Raw genomic sequence first — 21,137 nt, 5'->3', positions numbered from 1 at the left:
TCCTGTAGGACCGGTTACCTAATACTCCTAAGTTGAAAACGCTCGTACACCACGTTCGATCTAATTTTAAACACTGAACGATTCTTCTCAACCGTTCGTTAATCATTCGAAACTCGCGAGACTTGATAAACTTTCTTCACGGATCTGAACCAAGGCGGAAAATTATGCTTTTTCCAAATCGACGAATAAAACAGTTTCGAAGTGAAGAAAGATTAAAAGGTAGAAAGAGGGAAAAGGAATAGATATCGATCTGTTCTTAACGATGTCACGAGAGAAAGAGGGGCGTATCTCTCGTCCAGATCAAGACGTCGCACGAAATCTCGTACCATTGGAGATTCCAATAGCTCCTTAAGGGGCGAAGTAGCAAAGATAGAGAGAAGGGGGGAAAGTGGGTGAAGAAGGATCGACCGAGGGAACATTTTAATTTCGCGGGAATCATATTCACCAGTTGGATCAGAACGAGTTCTGGCAGAGGTAGCTCTGCTGCTACTCGTTCGAGAGAAGAGGAGCACAACGCCAGACCGCTGCTAGATGGCCACGGCAATTCCATTTGTCCCATTTCGAAGCGAAATAGCTTATAATGTCGAAATAAAACGTCCTCCGAACCGCCAGCCACGATCTCGCGGTACTTCACGAGTCACAAACGGAATGGAGAAGACGGCTGCGGGATATGGAAATCCCCCTGGTACGATCATTCGATCTGGGATCGCGTATTCTTCGCCCGATGGAACTTAACGACGCGACCTCATTCGTTACGCCACACCATGGATCTTCTTGATCTCAAAATTCCATGGCGTCAGCAGGGGTTTTATAAAACTTATTCATTATTCGATACCCTACATCTGAACGGCATTCGTTCGTTGAGAGCATCGTGAAAAATTTTGTAAGATAAATAGTGATTTTTATCAACGAATGTTCTTTATCCGGGACTGTTTTATATTAAAAATTAACCAAAGAATGAATCCTTGAATGAAATAAGAGTAAAATATCTGCAGATATTGTACACTGAACCGATTTAAATTGATCGCAAAGTGAAGAATATCATACACCTCAATCGCATACTTTAGTTAATCCCCATTTTTTCCGAATTCATGAGAAGAAAAATTAGTAATTGTTGTAAAGAAATTTAATAATGTAATCGTATAAGAATCGAATGCAATGGTATAAAAATAAGCAAATGATAAGATAAAAATTGTAAAATATGCATATGTAACTTCAAAGTCACATAGCGATGTAAACGCTTAAGAGTATCCTGAGAAATTTCGTAAAATAAATAAGAATCAAATGTCATTAATAGATGTCCTAGAGATTAACCAAGGAATGAATCCTTGAATGAAGTAAAACTAAACAAATCTGCAGATATTATATATTGATCCGATACCGGGTAGAACGACCCACGCTTCAAATTGATCGTAAAATGAAGACTCAAAAAAAGAAGGGGGCTACCTGCAAAAAGAGAAAAACTGTAAATTTCCCGATCCCTTTCCGCCCAGTTTCCACTCAATTCGCGAATCAATGGACAATCTTACCAGCTACGACCCAGCATGTCTGCTCAACAATTGAGAAAAGAAAAGGAGAGGGATCGATGTACGGAACAGACATCGTCCGCATTCCACGAGGAAGAAGAACCATCTTCTGACTGGGCCTCTCTCCTCTCGTGCGCTTCCGCTCCGTTGATGTTCATTCCCATCTGCCCCAGGGACAATGCGATGCGCGCTCGATTGTTTCACCGGAGATTGTGAAACATGAGAAACTAGCTTCAGCTGAAGGAAGGGACTAGAAGAAGAAGCCTTTCCGTGGACGAATCGTTGCTACACGATGAAAGAATTCGCACCCTTCACCCCTCCTCTTCCGCAGTCTTTTCCATATTCTCCATTCGCCTCTGAAGTCATCTAACCAAGACAACGTGCACCTTTCGAGTAGATACTGTCCGACGCAGAGAAGATGACGAGCGGAAGGAGTGCGGGTCTGATTGGTCGGAGTGAAGAGCATACGTCCCTTCTTACACGTATTTTCGGCTCTAACGCCCTATTTGCCTAACCCAATCCGATCGCCTGACGAAGAAGGAGAACACCCCTGTGCCGTCCCGCTCGTCATCTTCTCTGCGTCGGACAGCACGTGTATATACCCTCGAGTTTGTTCTTCATAGTTTTTACATCTTCTTAAAAACAGGATTGCTTCGTTCCAGCTGTGTTGCAATACTTGTTGGACGTGTTTAATGTTTCACACAATGCACAATGCCCCGTGATCTAACTGGCCTGGGTACAATTGTTTGCGAAGTTGAACGATAGTTTCGGAATGTTGTTTGACGTTCGATCTCTAAGTGGAAAATTAGACCACCAAAACTAGGCATAGCCTCATCTCCCATCTTCCCATTAATCGAAGCTTCATGTGCCATAGTAATTGTTGCGGAACAGAAATGGCCGCGCAGCTTTCGAATAGAACCATAAATTGCGCTTCAGTATAGGCAAACACTTTGCATGGACCCTGTTTAATCAAAAATCCGCTGTTAATACGCTTTCACGCACGCTTAACGGAACTTCGAATCCATAATACACGATTGACGCACGGCACGACTATGTGCAAGCTGATTAAAAAGCGCGAATGGAGTGATGCGTGTGCTCTCTATGGTTCTTCGACGAAGCGGTGATTGATCTCTTTTCGCTCGAAATTCTGTGAAAGCGCGGACAAATTCTACAGAATATTTCAGTAACAGTGATTCCCTGTGGGAAAAAAATGATTTAAAGAAGAATAAGAGGTAATCTGTATAAATATTCTCATTGGAAGTGGAAGGTGGGCTGGAATTTTGTATTTTTCAAAGTATTCCATGAAAATATTGAATTGGAGTAAAACATTCTGTAAAACAATCTTCTTAGTTCCATCGATACGAGTATCCGGCTATTTCCAGTTTGTTTTCCTTTTTCGTTAACAGTGAAAAAAATATGTTTTCCCATCGATGCTAAACGATTTCCTATCGACGTCGATATGCAAATAGTGGAATTTTTATACCTGCACGTCGGTCATTTTTCATTCGCACAGACAAAAGCCCCCTCCATTTCTCTCTCTGGTATTCACTCTGAGAGTAAAAAGACGAAACTTCCGGTAGTTGTCGAACGCGGATATTTAAATATCAGCCTGACTCGATCGAATTATTTCTCTCGATTGGGAAATTTCGAGTGCACACTCGAGCCCGTGGTAGATTATTCTCTAATGCAAATTTAACCTAAACAGCCGCGAGAATTATTATTTCAGCTGTGGGAATTATTTCAGCCAAACGGCGCGAAAGGTCCTTTATTCCTACAAGAATGGATCTCAGAGTATTTTTAAAATTTCTGACTATTTTGAAAATCGATATCATTTTCGTCCTCGTTGGAACACGTCGCGAATCACAGTTACTGCTTATTTTTACTACATTGAATCAATCTATACTGAACTTATTATATGTATACCTTGAGTCCATTTTATACTTAACCTGATCAGTACAATTTTCTATCATCCCATAATAATAAAAAATCGTTGAATTCCTGAAGAATCTCGCCTCCCGAAAACTCTCCAGAGCGCAATCAGTTTTAATCTCGAACGTAACGAGAAAAAGCTAGGTAGAAAATGGAAGGGGAAATTATTCTCGCCTCGTAGGAAGCAATTAAAGATTCCCCGTTTCGTCAGAGGCTGTTCGTGACTGGACCAGCTTCGAGGAAATCGAGAGGATCCATCCGAGTACCGGTAGTAGCAATGGAGAAAAACCGAGAGGGGGGAGTGTGGACCTCTTCCAATTAACGTCACGTTTCCATCGGGATCGTTATCCTTATCGGCGGCTTCTTTCGTTTGCCCGCGAAATGATCTAGCAAACGTCTCACGATCCGCGTTACAACGTCGAGAAAGTTGGACCACGGGATCGGGGGCTACTTCTTATTCCACTTCCGCTTTGTTTTAGGACAGCCCGGGGAATCGCAAACGGCGCGGCTGTTTCCGGATACGGCCGACCTCCTCTTTCTTCCGGTAAATCCGCGCCACAGATATCCCCGGGACAATGGGGGATAGGAAAGTTCTAGGTGATACCCGGCCATCGACGATCCTGTGGTCTCTTTGGACTATAAAAAGCGCGATAAAGGAGCACAAACTTGCATCGTACCGGCTCTCGTGTCTTTTGCATCCTGGGGGAATTTGAGTTACAACGGCGTGTGAAGAACGATTGTATGAAATTTTCCAGATAAAAAATTCAATTCCATAGGAGTTTGTTTTGTTTGTAAAAGAATATGAAATAATCGTGAGAGTGTTTAAAAAGTTGAACGTAAATATGAGGTAAATAGTGTACATTCTCGACGCTATTTTCGCGCAATTTTCCAAGATTGTCGGTCGATTATTACACGTTCCTAACTGTATCCAGACTTAGTTTATTTAATTTTGTAACAGAATATTATTTAAAGAATGAGTGCTTTGCAAACGAAATGGGTGGGGTGTGTAAAGGAGGAATGAATAGACTGTAAAATGCAGTAATGTCATACTGGCATATTGTAACCTTTTGTAAAATATTACCATATAATATTTTGTACAGTTACCTAACAATAAATAATTGCATTTCTTCATTTTCCCTGTCGTTGAAATCCTTTCCTGTCATGACCTGAAAGTTCCATCTGTAATTCATACAAAAAGAACATTAATTTTTAAGTTCTCAATAAACGGTCTAAACAATTTCTCACTAATCTACTGCATGTAATTGTTAATTCAATGTGAAATTGATAAATTAAGCTGTTCTGTTAAGTTAAATCGTTCAATAAATTTATTTAATGCTTCCAATAATTATAAACTACCATTTAAATTGTTATTTTACAAGAAACACTAATTATTCGATAATTAAAGTACCAATTTTAAACAGCTTACTACATGCAATTATGCTCCTATTTACAGTAACTATTATTAAAAGGGAAAAATTCAAAGAATTTATATTTTAAAAATCAACTAACCTGATAAAGACTTCATTTCTGACAATGCTCTCGATCATTAATGCTCTCAAACATAAGAGCAAGTGCGACAGACTTATTCTATCACTATTGCCTGATTATCAGCAAAACGTTACAACTTCTCCCACTTCTGGAGCCTAAAGTCCGCCTGAAGCCTCAAGTTCGCTTTTCCGGACAACAGGTAAGTAAATAAGTACCTATATATGATATTAGAACTGGAAGAGTTACTATTATTCGAAAGGGTTTTGTTATGTTCTGAAAGAACACAAAAATAATCGTGAGAGTGTTGAAAGAATTGGAATTAGACACGTGATCTGGAGAAAATTGCCATTTCCGAGAATTAGGAATGTTCCTGTTTAGTATCTCGAGGCGATGTCATTTTTCAACATTATTTCGCTCGGTTCGAGCCAAGGAACGAAACGTCGGACGTAAGTAGCGGTGATTGCCCGTCGAACGGCAACTTCCGGCGAGCAATGTCTAATTTTTCAAGCTTCTCGTGCACGCAGCAATTTCCAGAGCAGCTCGATACGAGCAATTTGTCAACGGTTTATCTGGCCCACTTCGAGCAGGGAATTTAGTTTTTTTCCACGGGGACTAAAAAGACCATTTCGTCGGGTTGATTGCATCGTCCGTGTTGTTTCAGGAATAGAAACAGGTTTGTTTTTACTTGCGGAATAGAAAAATTCGCGACTCGTTAATCTGATTGTAGGGAACATTCAAAATGATTGTCTTTTATCTAGAATAAAGATTTAGTTGGTTTAAAATCTCTATGGAAAATCTGTCTTGAAACATTGAATAATAATCCTATTTCCAATTACGTTACAATAAAACAAATTAAAATCCTGCATAAGAAAATCAAAATAGTCGTTAAATAATTGTAGTTATTTATTTGGAATTTTGTTGCCGTTTAAAAAGTTCTTTTAGTCCCTACTATGCAAAGTTGAGAAGTTCGCGGGTCTGATTGGGTCATTCCTCATAAGCCTACCTTCTCTAACACAATCGCAGGCACGTGTATTGTCATTATTGGTCGATGACGATAACGTCGACGAATCGGAACATATAAAATTACGCGATGGAAGCCCCGTGGCCGTCCCGTTGGATCCTTTTCCTGCTCTGTGATAGAATATTTCGAGGTAACATTGCTGCCTGTAACAGGAGTGTATATGCTTGTAGAGGTTAAAGAGATGGAAAGCTTGCAACGACCAAATACCCCCAACTATGATAAGAGAGCGACTAAGTTTCGATGAGTCACCCGTACCTTGTACTGTTACTCAAAACCGACCAAACAGACGCCCCCAGAAACAAATGACTGTACAACCACCAACAATATACAAAACCAACCGAAATCAATAATAAAGTTTAGAATTGCTGTAACTATGAACGGGTTCGGATCTCAATTATTTTCAAAACCTTTCAAGCCGAGTGTTCCTCGAAACGACCGAACATCTACGGACCTCGATTACTGACGAATATCATCGCGCCATCTACTTGTATTATACACTTCTAGCACTTTGGCTTCCTTGATAAGAGCAGTACAGAATGTAGTGGAGGTATTCAACAAAAAGAAGCAAATAGAAGGCTCTAATATTCTAACATACCTCCACTTGTTCGTAGCATTCTGTTACTTTGCTTCAATATTAATAAAACCACAGGATAACAGATTGAATCATTAGAGAAGAATGAGAATAGAGGAGTATAGATACTTTACTAACTTTTATTATAAGATTCTGATACTTTTGCTGCTATATAATTAATAGAATTTCAGGATAACAGTAGAAGTCTTTTAAAACAAGGACAAACAATTCCTACTGAAACAAGAGGGAAACAAAAATTCCTAACTTCGCTATGCTCTTTCACAGGAACACTTTCCAAGTACCAGGATGTCAGGATATCACAAGAAGTCTACATATTTCATCTCCACCATTTTAACGAAGTTAGACAAAAGATTTTCTACACTCATAGAATTGCTTTGTAATCCATACTTCATAATTTCTATTAACGAAAAAATATCTTAAAAATGTTTTAAAACAATTCCTTTCTCAGCCTCGAAAGAGGAAAGAAATTTATTAAGCCAGAACATGCACAGGTAACGTTCGAAATTCAGCGGAGCATTGATCAGCCGACAGCAGCATTGACCCAGAAAACGGAGCGATTCGAGCTCGAGGTCGAGCCGGGTAATTTCGTTTTATCTGGCTGGCCAATATCTAACTGAAATTGTTCCTCTTCCCAACGATCCCTCTGACAAGTCGAGCGAGATATGCCGCGTGTGCCGGATCCTGCTTGGTTTGGTCCAGCCAGTAACCGGAAGACAGATTTTGTTTCGCGAGGACCAAGGGTGAAATACACCAGGATAGAAGGAAAGAGGTCTGCACCTCTACCATGCTTTGATCCTTAATTCATGATGATATATCTTTGCCCACCGTGTGATCAATGCCCATGGCTAGATCACCAAACTTCCCCATAACTCCGCCTGGTTAATCTGATTTTCGGACACTTTCGTGGTTGGAACCCCAATACCGTTGCATCTTTTTTCACAGTAACACGATACCGTAGACTTGTTACAAGCCTGCAACTTCCTCTGACGTGGTAGCACGTTCATACGTAAGCTGAAACTCAACCACAACTTCCAGCTTCTTGGCCGAGCTCTTGCTTTTGATAGCAGCCATCGGCTCCCCAGGTTTATTCGCAACTGACGCTGGCTCCCGGGAGGGAAACTTCGTTCCACTTGTGGCCCAGTCATGCTGAAACTGGAGCGCTGCTTCGGTACAACCGTGTAGAAACTCGATACATATACCAATAGGGAAAAAATCTTCGAAAAATAAAAATAGTAATATAAGATTCTTCTGGGGTAAAAGAGATTTCTATTTCTTTCAACGAAAGACTCCTAATCTGAGATGCACAGAGGGTTCGATAGAGATCTGACCAGGCCATTTCACGTTCGTCGACTCCGTGAAACTTCCGGTCAGAAGTTTTCAACATTGTCGTGGAAACTTGGCGCACCTCGAGCGAAATTTCGACCACGTCACACTGCGTCACGAAGAGACAAGGGTTGCTCTGATGGATAAATAGCGTCCTTTTGATAGTCCTGCGCGAGCTTTGAACGGTTCCGTCGCTTTGTCTAGGTCCGCTATCAAATGAACTTGAGAGTCCGTATAATAATTAGACAGCACAGAGACAGAGAGAGAGAGAGAGAGAGAGAGAGAGAGAGAGAGAGAGGAGAGGGTGTGTGAGTGGTGACAGCAGAGGAACCTAACTGCTAGTCCCAAAGTGGTCGTTACCGACATCACCGGTGCGGTTGTCGACCTGACAAAGCTGGCAGAGGCCTAATCGTTCGAATGGCCGTCGAGCTTTCAACGGAGAGCAAAACGGGGCTTAAATATCGGCCCCTGTGACGACCGAAGTATCATCATAATTCCCCTGTTCTATGTTGTGAAGCGAGCAGGGTGTAATATTGGAGGGACTGACGCGTCTGCGTTTCATGGAGAATAATTTAAGTTGCCTTAAATGTGAAGGATAGGGATGAGTTTTCAGGGGCTACGTAGAAAATCGATTTTTTTCATTTCACCATTCATTTTACATCATTTACTTTCCTCAAAAAAGAAAAACACAAATATAACTTCTGAATATACATTAATATGTAACCTCTTATCAGTGATATACTTTGTATATTATGCACAGATGAGAAGACGGCTAGCGTAATAGCACAGAGGCAAGAGGAGTACGCCACCAGACTCTCCCATCACGCAATTATATGTACATATATACGTACATATATGAATCGATTCATCGATGTTATCGCATCGACCAATAACGATAATACGTGTGCCCATTTCTACGACTGCGTTAGAGAAGGAAGGCCTATGCATTCCTTGCGCTGGCCAACTTCTCTTCTCTGCATAGTACGTTCATATCATAAATTCTGGTGTAAAATATTCTCGAAAACCGAGAACATTATTTAGGAATATTAGCTCTCGTCACAGGAAACAAAATGGATTGGCCAAATAAAACCGTCGTAACAGCACAAGTTTATCGCATTTTTCGCACAGGTTCGACGAGACCAATTATTAAAAAACTTGGAAGATCGAAATGAAACAATATATAGATCGACTTGTACACGTTAAAGAAGTGCTATGAAATTAAACGTCCATGAAACCGCTATTTACCCGGCGGAACAAAACTCTCGACGCGTTGTCCGCCGTTTGTTTTCACAAGTTTGCCCTTTATTGGTTCCATAAGTTCGCCTCAAGTGAGTGCATAGAAACGGTACAACAGTGTGCGTTTTTGTGTAAGTGTGTGTATACCTAACAGAAGAAGCTGCGATGACGATCGCGGAATGATCGCATCGCGTAGCTCGTAAAAGCGCGCCGGTAACCGAAGATTCGTCGAACTTCCGTCGTAAAAATGGCCAGCTTAAAGAAGCACACGTAACCCGTAAACAATAACAGTATTGCGTATAAATAGCCGGCTAATAACCCAACAGCCGGGGAGAAACTTCGATCGAACTTCCATAAAGAAAGTTTGTTCAACCAGCCTGCTCTCACGGTTCGCGCATTTCGCCCTGTTATTGATGAAACAAACTTCCACAGGCTGACACTCGAGATATTATTTACCAAATATAACAATAGAGTCGATTCACATTTGATTTTCAAGGTGATACATCTACCTAGAGATCTGCAATTTTGACAATTTCTTATCGATATTTTTTAATGAAAAAATTCGCAATGTCTAGTTAACAAATGTAGCTTCGAACAGGAAAAAGTTACATTTACTTTGTAGTGAAAATTTTATTGAAAAAATTCCTAAATTGTCGGGTCTCCTTATGGTAAACTTATCTCCTTGAATCCAGATGGAACACGTGCAACGTCTGCTCCACCGGAGGTGAAATCATTTTTCAACGCTTCTGACCGAACAACAAAGAAGTTGTACGCTTCCTCGACCCTCAACTGGTAGAATAAAGTTCCGAACGACCTACATTGTGCTTCCGAAACGTCGCGTTTGATTGATTGTATCGGAAATTTACTTGAAACTTCCGTGTTCCTTGACTTCAAACTGTTGCCGAGTTTTTGGCAGAACGACTGCTTTCAGTTTTGACTTGGTTATAGCACGTGCTGTTTTGTGGCCTTATCAGTTGAGGATTCGAGGATGAATCGATAGAAGCTCGTTCAAATGGAATTACGGGCCGCTTAGTCCGTTCTACGCGAGGAAATTACTGTATAGATCTATTTCTTCGAGAAGAAGAACGTGTAAACTGGTTAAATAAGTACGTATACATAACGAGATGCTCGTGTCGCGTCCATAGAGCTGTAGCTTAATTGTACAGGAAAAGGGAACGATACTTGGACAGTTCACAGTGAAAAATCTTGAAAAACACAGTCACACATCGACGTCATAATTACACGATTAGTTTTACTAGGATCTAATCAAAAATGAACACACTGACATTCATAAAGATCGAAGAAAATTACGAGAAATTCTATCGCTGATCAAATCTTACAATTCCCTTTGTACCAAAGGAAAGAATTAAATGAATAGGTTCCACTGCTAAGTTAATTCGCGTGATTTTCATTTCACGCCACTCGGAGAGATCATAGCAAACTGACAATGAGAGGAGGAATTTCGCCGGAATAGATAAGACTCGTGCAATCTCCTTTTATTACGTCGACGTATGACACGATACGCAGGATAAGGCAATAACTTGGAATATCTCCATCATTTCAAACAGCCTGGCGAAATTCTTACGCCAAAGGGAAACGTTCGCACAATGAAAACGTCTTTTCGCGAAGACTCTGCGAGTTGCAAGATTCATTTTCTCCGAATACAATTTCTCTCCTTACGGTGAGATGTTAGAATATCTCTTTCACAACGATCCCTTTAGCGTTGGAACAAGTACAAAGTTACCAACGAATATATATATATATACATATACATATATACAGGGTGAGTCAACTTACCCGGACCATAACTCTGTTCCTATTGAAGATAGAAAAATATTATAGAGGAAAATTTTAATTAATTTTGTAAAAAATCACACTACACGATGATAGAACTTGTTAAACAATGCAAAATTTTCCTTTACAATTTTTGTCTATCTTGAATAGGAACAGATTTATAGTCTAGCCAGTTACTAGACTCACCCTGTACCTAACTTCATCTCCTGGAATATTTCGCTTGTTTTTGATAATATTAAAAAATGTTTCAGATACAAGTTGAATGTTACCGAAAAACCATTAGTTTTGAAGATATTTTAACTTGTAGAACCTACCATACGAATGAGAAGGGAAGATGCGAAACAATATAACGAAGACGAGGACAACATAAACACAAGAATACCGCTTCGCCTCCTTCCTTGTCTTTCTTATTATAAAGTGTTTCGGTATAAATAAGTTAATACTTTTTTGTAGAGAATGTCCAGCTGGGTCGACTAATGAATTAAAAAATATATGATTGCATTTAAAAAAACATCGGTAACCCCCGTATGTTCTCTACGCATTCACCTATGAAAAAACTAATCATGTCGAATTATGTCCCCCTCGAAACCATTCAACTTGTACTTGAAACATTTCTTAATATTATCAAAAACAAGCGAAATATTTCAGGTGACAAAGTTAGGTGGACCACCCTGTATATGAGGTATATATGTGAACAGTTCTCGATCAATCGTAACTCACTAGTGTAAAAATTGGAAGAAACATCATACATACAGAGTCTTCGTGACGTGCATAAATAACTATACATATACCGGGTTAGTCGCGAGAAACAGAACACCTAAATATGTATCTCTGTTGGGATTGAAAATAGGAGAATATGTTCAATACAGAAGTTGTACTGTTTAAGGGGACAAAGGTGGTGGTATAAACAAACTTTTCTTTTTATATTATTTTCAAGATTATTTCATGATCATGAATATTTTTTTAACTGCTTCACAACCATGAACGAGATATTTCTCTATTTTCTGTATTTCGTGAAAAAACTGACTACACTACCGGACAGTAGGTACACGAAGAAGGCAAATACAATTTTAGATTATAATATGCACATGGGTGGAGTAGATCATGTAGATCAGATTTTACAAGAATATAAATCCTTCAGAAAAACATTAAAATGGTATAAAAAATAATTTTTTTATTTGCTGGATATTAGGATATTAACTCCCTTGTTGTATGGAGTTGTCATTAAACAAATATCACAATCCAACGGAAAATTTGTATTACAAAAGAAAGAAGGGTCGTTTTCATCCTCATCGTTTCATCCCAACAAGAAGCAAATGTCATCCGACAAGACGTTGCATATTGTGCAAAGAAAATAATTTACGTAAAGAAACAATTTATTATTGTAAAAATTGTAATACAGCACTATGTGTTACTCTACGTTTTAAATGTACAAGAAAAATAAACATAATTTTTCCTGAAAACAATATGCGTTTCATTCGCTATGAGGTTCCATGAATTGATATCTTTTCCGAATGAGGACTCTTGTCTTAACAATCAAACACGTGGGATATGTACCTCATCCGTGGGATCGTACGAATGGTATTTTGCCGCGGGATAACTCATCCGTGGTGTTGCACGAATGTTGTGAAATATTTCGTCCGTAGTAGTGAAGCGGTTAAATGGCATCATGTAATTTTAACTTCGTAGCGTTGTAGCTGATGTCAAGACGAGTTCAACGACCTAGTATACCATGACCCTGGATTCAGAAATCTAGATTCGGTCAACGAAAATATTAATATTGAAAATTACTTTATTTAGATTAAATCAAATGTTCAAAGTGATGACCTTCGGTGATAATACAAGTATTTAATCGTTTTGTGAGGCTATGGTTGTTGTTTCAATCATTTCCGATGAAATAGATGCACAAGACCTCATATTTCTTCTTTTACTCTGAAATACTGACCAGTACAACCTTTTCTTCCTTTAAGTAACGCATTGTTAAACGTAGTAACCGTTGGTACGCGGTAAACTGATACGTATTGTCTCAATAATTCGACAAAAACATGTCGAATCATGTACCATGCCATTTAAAGAAACATCGGTGGCCTTGAAGTAACCTTGAAAATAACATCAAACAAAAAGTTTGTCTATACCACCACTTTTGCCCCCTTGAACAATACAACTTTTGTCTTGAACATATTCCCACAGAGATGATTAGGTGTTCTGTTTCTCGTGTCTAACCCGGTATAGAGAAGTAGTTCAGGTGCCAAACTATACGAATTCACAAAGATCAATTTTATTCCGCTAAAATTTAGCACAGGTTGCGATATAGCAAGTTCGTAAAATCAGTCATGAGTGAAAAAGTAAACATGTTTCGGATGTCGAAACAATCGAATTGACAAAGATGTGAACAGTTAACAGGACCGTATGAAGAAATGTCTGAAACCCGCTAGCAAATGTAGCTTTCGCCATTCGGATAAGTTTTATAAAAAAATTTAGCCACAAAAAAGAACTGAGAAAAATTCCAAATAGTAATTAACATATGCAAATTTTCCACTTGTAAATGAAATACCGTTAGTCATAAGTCGTCGTTGTTTTCATTCAGACAATCAATTCTTCGAGGATTTAATTTACGACCTGGCTATACCACGGAAATTCATCTAAAGAATATCTTAAACTTTAAAACTCTAGATGTTGCGCCTCTCAGCACCTGAACCCCTCTTACAAACATCTGCTGACGCTCCTCCGTAATAGTTGGTAGGATGAACATATAGTCTCTGCAAGTTAAAATTATATTCCACTTGGAAACTTGGCAAGAACAGGAACAGTCATCAGCATTCGATTAACATAGAGTACAAATGACGTGCACCAGACGCAACTTTGATTGTATTCTCAGCACTTAACGACTAGGTGTTGTGAACTTCGGTTCGGACAGAATAACAGCATCAAAAATACATATATGTATGTATACAGTCGAAAATCTCGCTCGTTTTCTCCTAGGTATCACAATTCTTTTGGCAAGTGAACCAGAGAATGACGCGGTATATTGAACACGTTGTGCGTACGGACAGTTAACAGGTAGATCGAGGAAGAGTCTCTCGAAAGAGGAATGAGGACAACGTTACGAAGGTACATGGTAGACGGGGACAGTTTTGTACCAAGAGAAGCAATTAATGGAAGACCAGAATGTGTAACGTGCATATTATGAAACTTTGCACGGATCTTTTCTAGGATACAACAACGCACGAATGTTGAATTTGACAAGACAACTCTTTGGTATAGACGCACAATAAAATATCCATTATCCTATTAGAAGTATTTCTAACAAAGATGAACTTGAAATTTTTAAAACACAAATCACCTTTCCAAATACATTATTCTGAGACTTTCATTTCTAATAAAAGATGATCGACATTTTACTGTACAAGTTTAACCCTTTCGTGATCAGTGGGACTCATATGTCCCACTTGATTTTTCGAACAAAAATTAATCTCAATTTAGGATCCTATTGATAGACAAATAAGAAATTCTTTAAGAGAAATAACACGGTCACAAAAGGGTTAAGTAGCAGATCTTGGAACATTTAAACGACAGGAGATTCAGGTAGAAATCAGTCGAGAGCCACGTTGTTAGCTGAATAAAATGCAAGCTCCATCGTGCAAATTATTCAGCTAGGAGTAAGGACAATGTCAGCAATAGCAGGAGGTGCTGGGAGGCGGTGTGTCACGCTCGTGGCAGCGCAACACTCTTTGGTGAGGCAACAGCGATTTGTCCACGATAGTCTCCATTCTGCGCATCACACGGTCCAGAAGTATCTCCACGGCACGTGCCACATTTTGGCCCGTGGCTGCGCTCGTTTCCAGGTACACCAAGCTGAGGAATATACTTCATTCAATTCCTTGCTCTCCCTGTGTTCTGGATTCTTGCAGTTTTACTATTCGAGGCTTCCTTGTCTTTTTAAGAAAATCTTTCTAGGAATATCTGAGACAAAATATCTAACGGAGGACTTGAATAGTATAAACCGCAATTTTTCGTAGCTACGGAATGGATTGAAGCGAAATAAAATGCAAATCTTGAAGAAAATATATAACTGGGAGAAAAATGAAGAATAAATTGATTGATAAAGAACGTAGTGAATGACGTGTACTATATTATTTACCCATGCTTTTCCGCTAAATCCCGTGCCTTATTCTCACTAACAACCCGTTTGTCTTCGAGATCGGATTTGTTTCCACAGAGAATTATGTCTGGATCTTCGCAATATGCGTGGGTCTATACGTATACAGACATGAATCAACGATCAAACAAAAGGAATCGAGGTTCAATGAGAACAGTAAACGTGCCGCGATGCAACGGACAAAGAGCTTGCAACAAAAACCGGGACAGCTATACCTTACTTCGCGTCGCAATAAAATCGCAGACGGAATGAAACAAACTCCGAGTGCTTCTGTTGAAAACTCTCATATTTAAAAAAAAATTACTGCAATTCGGAGTGCACGTTAACACAATCTATACGACGCTTCATTTTCGCGAACAATATAATATTACAAATTAATTGCACCAATCGTTTTTTACGATTATTTAACCGAACGACAGTTTGAGCCTTGACACATAAAGTTATACTCTAATGAACAAATGCACCATCTACTATTAAATGCAATTTACCATTATTTTATCTGTAATTACTTTTTAACAAGCATGCAAAATGAAACATATTGCGTGTACACTTGATTTTCATGCAGAAGTTCCTTAATATTTTTATATATCCCATACATTCCTAACATTTCTACACTACAGTTTCAAGTCACATCATGCAACATGCGTAAAACCAGCTAATGTATTATAAAATATGCGTAATGGAGCTGTAGCTTTCATATGTTAACTCAAATCATCGTTCGTTCTTCACCTTGCACTATCTTTACAATAATATTGTTAATAAATGATGTGTACCCTAAGCTGTTCCAGCCAATTTCTTACTTCAAGAAAGGATAGCTCGTTGGTCAGATCAAAAATTAGAAGAAAACCCATGGAATCCCGGTAAAAGGCTGTAGTTAGACTTCTGAACCTGAATATTAATTGCATTGAAGCACTTGCATGAAATCTAACATTGCTCTATTATGAAATACTAGCAGTTAAAGCTTATAATTAAACTTTTTCTTTATATTACACTAATAAAAACTTTTTAATATTTTGTAAGAAAAAACAAGAAGATTGTTTCATATGCATAAGTGCTATAAAATATAAGCTCCCAATCATATCATTATTAAAAAGTTGTTACCGCTCCTGGCCAGCTGTGTCCCACAGCTGTAAATGCACACGCTGAGTTCTACCATTAGCTGTCTGGTATATCTGCAATAGATAATGACTCTGGCTTGTAAGTAGTAACATATGTGACTTAATGTCATTTACATGTATATGCTATACTTCAACACATACTCCCCCAAAAGAATTTCAAATGAACATAATTTCAATAGAAACTAATATAAGCAAGTATTACTCTACAACAGCTATAATAATATGATTAATAAACTATTCAATTATAAAATAATTTCTTACCACACGTTTTTCCTTAAAATCAATGCCGACAGTGGATATAAATCGAGCATCAAATGTGCCATCGGTATACTGATACAGGAAACTCGTTTTACCGACTCCAGAGTTTCCAAGGGCCAAAAATTTAATAAGATAATCGTACTCCATTTTTTTAAGAACTGACGTTTAACAAACCACGGTTATCACACTTTTATCGCGAAACTTTTTTAACGAGGACACTTTGGCAGAAAATTCTAGCAATACTTATTAAATACAATGACACGGAATATCTATATAAGAAATTCTTACACGATCACGTTTAATTGTTTAACATAAATGACAAGAAACAATCATCGCTGTCACACAGCATGTGCGACGTTAGACACCTGTTGCCCACGTATACAATTTTCAAAATGTTCGCGCGTTTCGCGGCGAAACACACGATATATGACACCGCTTGTTGTCGTGAACTTTAATCTTTCGCTATTCAGGTTAAACAAATGAAGCACGTAAAACCAACTCTCGTTAGAAATACGCGACTACACTGAACTCGTTCACAGTGACGTATGACAGGTGTGCATGGAATAACGCCACGGAAGCTGCTGCTAATTACAGTACCGCCAAGATATAAGAAAAAAATTTGAAAAAATACAAACTTTTCTAAATCAAATAAAGAATTAAACAATGGTATTTTTTATTTTGAAATCAATTTTCATTTCTGACATGTGATTTATTGTAAAACATAATAAATGTTTCAATTTTATTCTACATTTATATATAAATTTTGAATCCTTTATACTTAAATTATTTATATTTATATACTCTTTAGATATTATTTATATATTACAGTGTGAGAAATATGAGCTCTTTCTAAAGTAAAAAACATTAATGAATTAATTATGTTACATCGGAATGTTGGCAACAAGTACGCGCCATTTCTGTGTTGGCAAGAAAATAAACGAATGTTTCTTTTTATGTAAAAATTAGTAGAAAATTGTTCAAATGTTAATATTGCGGTTTGTGAAACATTGTATTCATTTTGTTTTTATAAAAAGTCATGACTATAGTTTTTATATAATCTTTCAATTACGAAATAATAGCGGTATCTCCAACAGCAATGATTCCATCGTCTGTATTTTCTTTGGTTAAATAAATACCAAATCTCATTTTCCCATGAAACTTTTCTGCAAGTGTACGTAATGGTTCTACTGTTTTTGTACCAGTAGTTTGATCAATGCAAATCATCTGACATCTAGTACATGGCCCTGTAACCTAAATAAGATTTTTTCCAATAAAAAGATAATGCAAATTCCATTGTAATTCAGTCAGAAACATACCACAAAGCTATTTTTTCCAATATTAATACGTTTCCACTGTGTTTCTGCAAAAGATTCACAACCACTCAATATCATATTTCCCCTAAATCTATCTATAATTGTGTCTTTTTGAACTTCTGTATCAGACACTTGATCACTGAGCCATTGTACACTTGTTTTATTTATTAATAAATATTGAGCTTGACTAGAGAACGATAATTCAAGTTTATTGCTCTCTGTAAAGGAAAAATGCAATTAAATATTAAAATTGAATTTTCATAAGTTAGAGACATAAAGTATACCTTTTTTTTCATTATCAGAATTACTTTGTCTTATAAGCCGTAAGTTTGGGAGACCTATTGCTAAACTTAACCATTCAGAAACATCTGAACCACAATCAATACCTTCTACCTTATGTCCACAAATTCTACTTTGACATAATGACCCTTCTATAATATTTATAGAGTTAATGTTTAAGGGCACATCTATGGCAGGCATTCCTACAATATTTTTCAATTATTATATTAAATACATACATGCAATGAATAAGATTTATACCTGGATAATACAATTGCATCATTCCTTTATCTTTAAATATAATTGGCTTTACTAGACAAAGATTAATATGTTGCTTTTGTGTCAAACAAGTGCCAGAAGATGTAATAATCATCCATTCTCTATCATATTGCAAACCTTTAGAATTTAAATTCCAAGATCCTGTTATTTTATAAGCAGCACATGATTTTATTGGATATATATACAATTGGTCCAAAGTACATTTTTTTTTATATGCATTAGTGTCCATTAACAATTTGAAAAATTGATTATCATTGATAAAATGAGTCAATGAATCTTTCACAATTTGTAATTTATTTGTAATTCCATTTGCATTATTATTCGTTGCATCATTTGTTAGATCTTTTGCACCTGCATCAGGTTTATAAAACTTTTTAAATAAAGCTGTTTTGTGGTCTGACCACCAGTCTGGAGTTTTGTTTACTGATGGTCCGTCCACAAAGGATTCTTTGATCATAAGCAACAAAGTTTGAACATCTTTAATTGTGGACATATATCCAAATGAAACTCTCACAGCCCCAGTTGGTCTGCCATTTATCAAATCTGCAGCACCCCCACAAACATACCCAGCCTCATAGTTTTTAAGAACTTCTTTATTTGATAATGCTAAATGTCTCTGACATGCACCAGGGTTGCAAAAGCAACCAGTTCTGAGGTGTATTTTAAACAAAGCTGCCATGTTTAAGACCTCCATATACCCTACATATTCACCATTAGATCTTATAAGATTAAAAGTAACAATGCCCCCTTGTGTATCAGGATTATCACATGCAGTATCAGAATACAATCTTGCAACTGGTTCTCCATTGCTATGATGTAGCTCTAACAAGGATTTATACAAAAAATTTGCAAGTGAAAATACATGCTTTGAAATCTTCTCCATTGTGATAGAAGATAATATATCAAAGCCATGTCTTAAGGATATTATAGAGAGAAATGGTACAGTACCATCTTCAAATCTGCAACAGGGCATAGGTCAGCGAAAAGTTTAATTTTCTTAAATAATTACAAGACCTGTACCTTTGATGAAGATTTTTTCGTTTTATATGAAACATATCAGAGCTCAAAGCAACATCTATGGTACCACCACCATAGTAAACTTTTTGAAGTACATCTGCATTAGAATTTTTTACTAATAGTGCACCAATTCCAGTAGGATATCCAAACATTTTGTAAAAGGATAGACAGACAAAGTCTGGCTTGAAAGTAGATAGATCTAATTCATTTGTTGATGCAAAGGCAGCAGCATCAAGTAAAACATACCACTTTGTGGATTTATCAGAAACTACATTAGACAGAACTCCATTATGAACATCTTTGATCCATGTTAAAGGATACTTTAAACCAGAAAAATTACATTGAGCAGGATATACAAAAAGTGAATTGCTATTCTGTTGTGAAAAGGAACTGGATCTCAAGGACTTTGAAGGGGAATTAAAAATTTCAAAGACATTACTATGACTTAAGCAAGTTACTTTGGCTCCTTTTTTAACAATAACTTCTCTCATACCAAGAACAGAAGTATGATTATCTTGTGTATAAACAAAGTGTCCTGAATGGGACATATGTTTTCCATCTTCTGAAAAGAGGAATGTATCAGCTATTATCTTTAAAGATGCAGTTGCACCTGATGTAAAAATAACACTGTATTCATCAGAGGATGTGTGAAAATGATCCAAAATCCTATAACAATGAAAATTACTGTCATACTTGTCTCCTATCAATATTATTTATTTTATTCGATGCCTCACAGATATCTCGTACTCTCTATAAGATCTTGAGTCACATTACTGGCAGTCCCAATAGAATGTGGATTAGCAAAGAGTGAATTATGCAAATCAGAAGCAACATTTTTTATCTGTGTATCAGAATATAATGTTGCTCCTGCATGATCCAAGTAGCATTCCTCTGAAAAGTGGAAGATAGTCAAAAGATAATTTTATCCTCTCACTTCCCACGGATTATCTCCTTACATTTATCTTCCTTGCTTATTCCTACACATCAGAAACGCGTAACGCAATATTTATAAAATACACATTGTCACTCACCTCGGATTCTCGAAAAATCATTCTCTAAACGTTTCGCAATCTCTCCATCGTACACTGGCGTATACGATGCCGTCGGCTCTATCGTGTTTTCCATGTCGACAAGTCTACGACATGTGAATTAACTAGCAAGATCGATAGGAGATCATGCCAGTGTATCAGAATAATATTCAATGCTGACAAGTCAGTACTCGAATGATTACCTAATAAGAATCGTAAGTACTACGTTTACTTAATTTGAAGAATCGCTGTAGAGGATTGTAGCTCGCGTAATTACTTTCTTGTTAGAATGACAAGCATTTCTATATTTATCAAGTACAAGAAGTTTGCAACACCTATGTGATTATCGTTTAGAAAACGCGAGAAAAAAAATACCCGATAAGATTTTCTATAACTAAAGAATGGAATAAATGAACAAGATATTGTTTTGTACATAATTTATTCTGACAAGCGCAAAAAAAGAGAATGAGAATAAACTTTTTTGCCAGTACGTCACATTGTGATTTCTTAAACACCCTGCCGAATAATTTGAAAGATAAAAGAATTCTCGTGAATTGATAAGAATGTTTGTATACACTAATGTGCGTGCACGTGTATGTTTACCGGTTACGTAATAAGTACTTGTACATTCATCGAACACGTTAAAATGCATGTGGCACACAGAACAGATGCAGGAATACTTTCTAGGGCATACTGAAATGTATAACAGAGAGTGGAAATGTCTCGATGAATTAGAAAGTAAAGAGAATGTTAATGTTAATGCAATTTATTTCCAGT

At 37.4% G+C, this 21,137-nt stretch overlaps 2 protein-coding genes across 2 annotated transcripts; both read right to left on the bottom strand.

The window, feature by feature from the left end:
- Window positions 1-14,580: 14,580 nt before the first annotated feature.
- On the bottom strand, window positions 14,581-16,591 carry LOC108575742 (ras-related protein Rab-27A). The gene is made up of 5 exons (XM_017938636.1): window positions 16,448-16,591; window positions 16,170-16,240; window positions 15,842-15,956; window positions 15,051-15,163; window positions 14,581-14,764 (listed from the first exon to the last, which is right to left on the bottom strand). Exons 1-5 carry the CDS (start codon window positions 16,589-16,591, stop codon window positions 14,581-14,583), a joined length of 627 nt encoding a protein of 208 aa, XP_017794125.1.
- Window positions 16,592-17,441: 850 nt separating this feature from the next.
- LOC108575647 (molybdenum cofactor sulfurase 1) lies at window positions 17,442-20,624 on the bottom strand. The gene is made up of 7 exons (XM_017938492.1): window positions 20,364-20,624; window positions 20,067-20,223; window positions 19,336-19,998; window positions 18,298-19,274; window positions 18,042-18,239; window positions 17,761-17,975; window positions 17,442-17,695 (listed from the first exon to the last, which is right to left on the bottom strand). The coding sequence occupies exons 1-7, from the start codon at window positions 20,455-20,457 to the stop codon at window positions 17,510-17,512; spliced, it is 2,490 nt and encodes an 829-aa protein (XP_017793981.1). The 5' UTR covers window positions 20,458-20,624; the 3' UTR covers window positions 17,442-17,509.
- Window positions 20,625-21,137: the final 513 nt, after the last annotated feature.

This window comes from Habropoda laboriosa, unplaced genomic scaffold (assembly GCF_001263275.1).
Source record: "Habropoda laboriosa isolate 0110345459 unplaced genomic scaffold, ASM126327v1 scaffold18, whole genome shotgun sequence".
NCBI lineage: Eukaryota > Metazoa > Arthropoda > Insecta > Hymenoptera > Apidae > Habropoda > Habropoda laboriosa.
This window is presented reverse-complemented; position numbering and strand designations above follow the sequence as displayed.